The 7,465-nt window shown below is 38.4% G+C and overlaps 1 protein-coding gene across 1 annotated transcript in view; it reads left to right on the top strand.

Annotated features, from left to right (window-relative positions):
* The window catches only part of Cpa6 (carboxypeptidase A6), a 293,008-nt gene that overhangs the window by 233,657 nt on the left and 51,886 nt on the right, over positions 1–7,465 (top strand). The window contains exons 7-8 of the mRNA XM_015485745.2: positions 1,239–1,349; positions 1,849–1,939. Of these exons, the coding sequence (XP_015341231.1) occupies positions 1,239–1,349; positions 1,849–1,939 (202 nt within the window). The remainder of the gene's footprint in view (positions 1–1,238; positions 1,350–1,848; positions 1,940–7,465) is intronic.

Consider the following 7,465-nt stretch of genomic DNA (forward strand, 5'->3'; position numbering starts at 1 on the left):
TAGAGCAGATTATGCCAAGTGAAGCTAGCCAATCCCTAAAAAACAAATGCCAAATGTCTTGTTTGATATAAGGAGAGTAACTAAGAACAGAGTAGGGTCGAAGAGCATGAGAAGAAGATTAACATTAAACAGAGATGAGAGGTGGGAGGGAAAGGGAGAGAAAAGGGAAATTGCATGGAAATGGAAGGAGACCCTCAGGGTTATACAAAAGAACTTACAAGAGGAAATGAGGGGAACGGGAAAAATAATACAAGGGGGAGAAATGAAGGTCAGTAGAGGGGGTAGAGAGAGAAGAGGGGAGGGGAGGGGAGGGGAGGGGGGATAGTAGAGGATAGGAAAGGTAGCAGAACACGACAGTCACTAGTATGGCAATATGTAAATCAATGGATGTGTAATTGATGTGATTCTGCAATCTGTATATGGGCTAAAAATGGGAGTTCATAACCCACTTGAAGCAAAGTGTGAAAGATGATATATCAAGAACTATGTAATGTTTTGAACAACCAACAATAAAAAAAAAAGATGACAAAATGTCTACTCTCCATTAAACTTTTCATAGAAAAGTTAGGAGCAGGGAGTGATATTGGCCAAATTATATATTGTTATATTGTGTGCATGTATGAATATGTAACAACAAATATCATCATTATGTACATCAGTAATACACCAATAAAAATGGGGGGGAAACTTAATATGACTAAAAAGAAAGAAAAAAGAAAAGTCAAGAACAAAGAATAGAGTTTCTATGTACTGAGTTCCAAAACTTGAGTTTGGTACGAATTAGACATAAACAATCAAGTGACATATAACTAGTAAGTGCTATGATATATCATGTAAGTACATCAAATATACACAGATTGATTATTTTGTTCACAACTAAAAGGAATTTGAAATGAACTGATCATAAGAAGGCATGTCTATAATTGTTACTTTCTTCATCAGCCTAAAACTTTGGTCAGATCTGTAATATTGCAAGAGGCTGCTCGCTTTATTAGGTTTTTACCAGCTCTGATAAATTATTATTATTATTGATATGAAAGAATTTAATTCAGACCAAAGTCTCAATAAGGAATGTGTGATGTCAAAGAATATAGTTCATGGTAACTTGCTATTTTTTAACCAGTGTATTTGGTATTTCATATGGATAGAAAGGTTTTCTCATGCTCTTTTTTTTTTTTTTGTCCCTAAACCTGTATTTGGGATCAATTTATAAGAAAAATGTCTCCTTTGTCTTTTAGGCCCTTCTAACATATAGGAGTGATGCAGCCATGAGAAAAATGTTAAAACATCTGTATTTCTATATCATGCCTGTCTTTAATGTTGATGGATACCATTATAGCTGGACACATGTAAGTCGCTTCGCCTATCTGGTTGAAAAGAGGACTTAATAAGTCATAGAAAACAATCATAGACCGGAAGGTGCCTCAGTGGGCAGCTCACTAAGTGATTCCAGAGATGCAGAAGGGGTCTTCACTTCCTCACCAATCAGAGCACCAGCCTTTTGATTTCACTTTCATATCTTGCTTCTGTGTAAGATTTCATGTAAATAAAAACTGCTCCTTCCAAATAAATCATGAAAAAAATCATTGGTCTAGTCCAACCCATTCAGTGTTGCCTGTAAAGAAATGAAACCAAGAGCCAGTAGGAGGCAGGAGGTTCATGGTAGAGACTGGAGCATGATCCTGGGTCTCTAGTGCTAATCCGGTCCTCTGTCCACTCTCCAGGCTCATCTATTGGTGGAGGAACTCTCTCCTCAGTAATGCAACACCTTCACTGATTGAGCTACTAAAATGCATGTGAATAATCTTTTAAGTATTTTTCTCTCTGCCTATTTTCTTAATTATGTAGGATCGATTTTGGAGAAAAACAAGGTCAAGGAACTTAAGGTTCCACTGCCGTGGAGTAGATGCCAATCGTAACTGGAAAGTGAAGTGGTGTGGTAAGTCTGGAGCTAACTGGGGTTCAGAACCGAAGGCTCCCACAGGTATCACTGCAAAATAATGGACCTGTTGAGATGCTCCTGGGAGACTGATGTTTCTATGTATGTGGAAACCTAATAAAGACAAATGTAGGAACATGATAGCTATAATTTGCAAAAGAAAATGGAAGGTTCTTTTTTTAATGTGTAAAAATCAGAGGTTTAAATCTGTCAATCCAATCCTGAAAACTGAACATTTAAACACTGATGTAAAAAAACAGAATACTGTCACTCACAAAACTAAAAGAGATAGTGTGGTTTGTGTATAAATCTGGTTAAATGTTTTCATCCTTTTATAAGATTATCACTGATCCTGCCTTTGTCTGTGGTGATCAAAGCTGTCATGTCCTTGTCAAGAAATACCGACCTGCCAGTCATATATGTTCATTGGCCACTAACCCCAGAAATGAATTTCTGCTGCACTCCATGTTTCACTGGATGAAGGTTGTTTACCTTTCAAATAGAGGGAGGATGTCATTCTAAGGAAGGAGACCCTTTTACAGAATGAAGAAACAGGCAGATATGGAGAGCTGGGAAGGGGGATGAGAAAATTAATCATAGCTAGTATCATACTTTCAGCAGAAAGGGGAGGAGAAGAGAAAGTATTGTAAAAATGCAGTTGTGAGGAACAGAGTCTGTCATTTGCAGAGTCTGTCATTAGCTCCCTCAAAATACAGACCCTTCTCTAATGAAAACCTCCATTCAGTCCCTTAGAAATGAAGCCTATCACAAATGCACTCATCTGCTATGTTTTGGGTTCTGCATTAGATATTTCTATTCCATTCCTACCAGCATGGGACAGAGTAACTGAGCATGAGCTTAGACTCCTTCCCCCCATCCTTAAAGGCAACAGCCCTCAATTGGAACTGGCAAATAAAACATGTCATAACTCCAAGAATATGGCTGTAAACTATGACAGATGTGGTTTGGTTCTACCATTACTAGTTCAGTGATTTGGGCAATTCTCTTTAATCTATAAAATGATAGCAACAACCCCTTATGGGGTTATTCCGGGGGTTAAAAAAAATTTATGTATGTGAAATGCCTAATTCACATCCTAGCTCCATTCAGCTGTCTAAATATCAGTGACCTTTTTTTCTGCTCATCCAGAACAGGGTCAATCTGCTTCTGAGCCTTGGGTCAATAGGTAAAACAGCTGCTTTCCTTTGTAGTGGGTATTGGAATAATGACCAATCACATAATCTTAAAAATGCTTACATTTATGGGGGAAGAAAAAGAATTGCATAAATACAATATTATATTATAGATGGCTATTTAGATTTAGAAATTGTTTTCTCTAAACCAGATTAAGATAATAATCATATTCATATGAACTGTTGGTCTGAATGTTTGCACGCCCCAAACATACTGGGGTCTGTTGAAACCTAATCCCCAATGTAACAGTATTAAGAGGTGGAACTTGGGGAGTGATTATATCATGACTATGGAATCGGGGGCCTCATATAAGAGGTCAAGGGAGCTTATGTGCCTCTTCTGCCATGTAAGGACATAGATAGAAGGCTCCATCTATTAAAAAATAAATCAATAAATAAGCCCTTACCAGATGTCAAATCTTCTGACACCTTAAGCTTATACACCCCAGCTCCCAGAACTTAGAGTAATAAATTTCTTTTGTTTATAAATTACCCAGTCTGAGGTATTTTGTTATAGCAGCACTAGAATTGACTAAGATACTCTGTAAACTAATTTTTAAAAATTCCCTGTTCGCTGATGGGACTGTTTACATGTTCATAACCACGTGGATATTTCAGTGGTCAGCAAGTGCCTGCATCCGTATGTGTGTCATATACATGCCCAGAGTCATCTCAGCCGAGTACAACAGATGGGTAACTGAGCTGAGTAACACTAGCAGTCAGCTCTGCCTGTGTAAAGTTAGATTCTTGTTTATATCCAGTTACAAGCAAGTGCCTTGCTTCTCTTTGTTCTTTTTCCTTTACCCACCATGTTTCCTTCATACTTATTCCTTCTTTGGTTTCATAGTTTCTACTAGAAGTCCTTTGACTCTACCCATTTTTGATTCATTCTGATTTTTCCTGCGATTTGACAAATGTACCGTGGATTATGTCAAACTTCATTTGCAAAATGATCTTGATAGACTTTTATAAGCGATATGTAAATGTAGGCAGCCTGACTAGGACTGTCTCTAAGTCCTAAGGTCTCCAGAGGGTTCAGCTGACCCGATAGGCAGAGTGGCCTGCCTCCCTGACACCTTAGATCCATCCCCCTACAGCTATATCCCTGGTCAATGGGTGGTAAGTCACACAGACGGAACCACTCCTGGGTCAGGAGGACTGAAGTAAGTGTGAAATCTCCTAAATGAATCTCCAGATAAACATCCCGGATATGAAAGTCCAAGCCAAATTAAAAACACTCTAGACAGTCAACATCAAGACGACAACACTACTGTTTCTTTCTCTAAGTCAGCGACTCTCAAACCCAAAGAGCAGAACACAAAACTGCTTCTTTGTATGAAAAACCTGCAGAGTCCCATATGGCAGTGGTTATGCTTTAGCGCATCTGTGGAGTAAACACATAATTTAGAGGATGAACACGGAAGCAAGTACACCTTTCCAAAACTTCACACCTCCCCAGGGACCTCTAAGCCATGAAATGAATACGGTCGCTCAAAGTCCAGCAGAGGAACACAAGTCAGAGTACTGGTATGAATAAATACAGAGACTTTATTAATTCATTTGCAGAAGTTAATTGACCACATTACTCTCTGCTAGACACTGTTCTTTTTTCCTTCTCCTACCTGCTCTCTCTAGAGTGTGCTGTGAGTCCTGATTCCTCTAAATTCAAAGAAATCCCGGAAAAAGACAAAGCTTTAACCCCCGAAAAATCAAGTATTGCATAAATATAAATCACCCTTTAGAAAAACTTGCAGAATGGATGAACAGGATTGTAGATCACATTGCCAGTAAGGGATTTGTATCTATAATAAAAAAAAGAACTGGTATAGGACAACATAAAAGATACCACCCCATTTTTTAAAAGCACAGGGGGTTTGAGCAGATGTTTCCTCAAAAAAGATAATACCAATAGACATGAGCACATGAAAAGATGCTCAACATCATTAACTATGAGGGAAATGCCCATCAAAACCATAAGACACCACTTTACACCCCCTAAGATGACTGTTATGGTTTCACGATGAGGTGTCCCCCCAGATTTTTGTGTTAAGGCAGAATTTTCAGAGGTAAAATTACTGAAGTATGAGAGCTACAGCCTAATCCATGCTAGTTCCAATGAACTAACTGCAGATGGGGTGTGGCTGGAAGAGGAGGTCACAGGGAACTTGCCCTAGAAGGGTTCATCTGTCCTGCGCCCCTTCTCCCTCCTCTCTCTGCTTCTTGGCCTCCATGAAGTGAGCAGCATTCTTGTACTAAGCCCTTTCACCATGATGTTCTGTCTCCCCTGGGGCCCGGAGCAACAAACTCAACCAACCATTGGACTAAAACTCTGAAGCCACCAGCCAAAATTAACTTTCCTTCCTCTAATTTGTTCTTGTCAGGTGCCTTGGTCACAGTGACTCAAAGCTGACTAACACAATGGCTATAATATAATAATAATAAAAAAAAAACAAGGGTAGGTGAGAGTGCAAAAGAAATTAAACATTTGTTCTTGCTGATGGGAATGTAAAATGGGACAGTCACTTTGGAAAACAGTTTGGCAATTCCTCAAAAAATTAAGGGCAGAGTACTCATATGAGATCACAATTCCACTTCTAGGTATATACCTAGAAGCAATGAAAATATTTATCCACACATTGACTTGTAAATGAATGTTCATAGCAGCCCTATTGATAGTAGCCAAAAAAAAAATGGCAATAACCTAAATGTCAATCAATCAATGAAAAAATAAGCAAAATGTGATGTATCTGTACTGTCAGGGAGGAAATATAATTTATCCTCAATCCTTGTGAGTTCACAGTTGGAACCAATTCCTATAACAAAAGATAATTAATAAGAAACAAGTTTATTAACACGTAATGCACATCACCCTGGAGAAACCTACATGAAAGGTAATCTAAAACAGTGACTTAGAACTCTGGCTCCTATAGCATCTTCAACAAAGAACAGCAAATCTTAAAGAACTGATAAGATAAAGGAAAGCAGTTTTAGGCTTCCAGAAGTAGGAAAGTAAATATATAGGGAACTAAGGGTAGATAAGGTCTAGTTAGTAAGGTTTGTCATATAGACTCCTCTCATGCTGTTACCATCAGATAAGGGCCCATAGTCATCTCCAGTGATAAATGCCTGTCCTTCCTGGTAGAGAGGGGAGGGGAAATATCTTTACAATTTTATATCCTGCTTTTAGGCAAACAGAGCAGAAAGATTTTCTGCATCTGCTGCTCAATTCAATAGTCCTTCATATTTTAGGGAGGCATATTCTGGTCTCCTACAATATAATGGTATATTATTTATCCACAAAAAAAGGAATGCTGTACTGATACGTGCTGCAATATGGATGAACCTTGAAAACACTGTGCTAGTGAAATAAACTAATCACAAAAGACCAAATATTGTATCAAATTATGAAACGTCCCGAATAAGAAAATCCATAGAGACAGAGAGTAGATTAGTGATTGCCAAGAGCTGGGGTGAGGAGGGAATGAGACATGTCTGCTAATGAGTAAGGGGTTTCATTTTGGGGTGATGCAAATGTTCTGGAATAAATATAGTGCTAGTGATTGTGACTATATGAAAAACCATTGAATTGTACCCTGTTAAATGGTGAATTTTGTGGTATGTGGAATTATCTTATTATAAAAAAATAAACAAATCTGTTTTAAAACAGTTTTTAATTTCCATTTAGGAGTAAATTAGGCACTTATTTAAATATAATAGCTCTTTGGAACATTTAATCACCTAATATTATAAATTAGGTGTAATATGGAGACAATCAATTTTTAGCAGAGTAATTGTATTTGCTTCTCCTCACTTATGCCCTCTCCTGCCACCACCCTGTTTTGCTTTACAAATATTCTAATAGATCATCTGGGGTAAAGGGGGAAACCATTCCAGGCTGGCAGTTGTCAGCCAGTGCCTGTGGAATAACAATAGATGGCCACTGTCCTACTTTCAAAGAGGACAATTCCTCCAGCTGAAAGAAGGGCTTTTGTTTTGAGAGAGCCAGCTATACTAGCTGAGAAACTAAGCTGAATTTCTTTGCAAATAAAAGGAATTTCAGAGGCCAAATTTGGGACAAGGAAGGGAGGGAAGTGATAACATTGCTAGGCTGTCCAGAAAAGGAATAGGCAGCTTTTTCGCTGCCGTGACTAAAAGACCTGACAAGAACAATTTTAGAGGGGGGGGGGATGTTTATTTGTGGCTCATGATTTCAGAGGTCTCAGTCCATAGATGGACGATTTTGTTATTCTAGACTAAACGTGAGGTAGAAAATTATGGTAAAGGGTGAGGTGGAAGAAAGTAGCTCAGGCCATGGCAACAGGAAGGAGAGAGA

The sequence above is a fragment of the Marmota marmota genome, unplaced genomic scaffold (genome assembly GCF_001458135.2).
Source record: "Marmota marmota marmota unplaced genomic scaffold, marMar, whole genome shotgun sequence".
In the NCBI taxonomy this organism is placed as follows: Eukaryota; Metazoa; Chordata; class Mammalia; order Rodentia; family Sciuridae; genus Marmota; species Marmota marmota.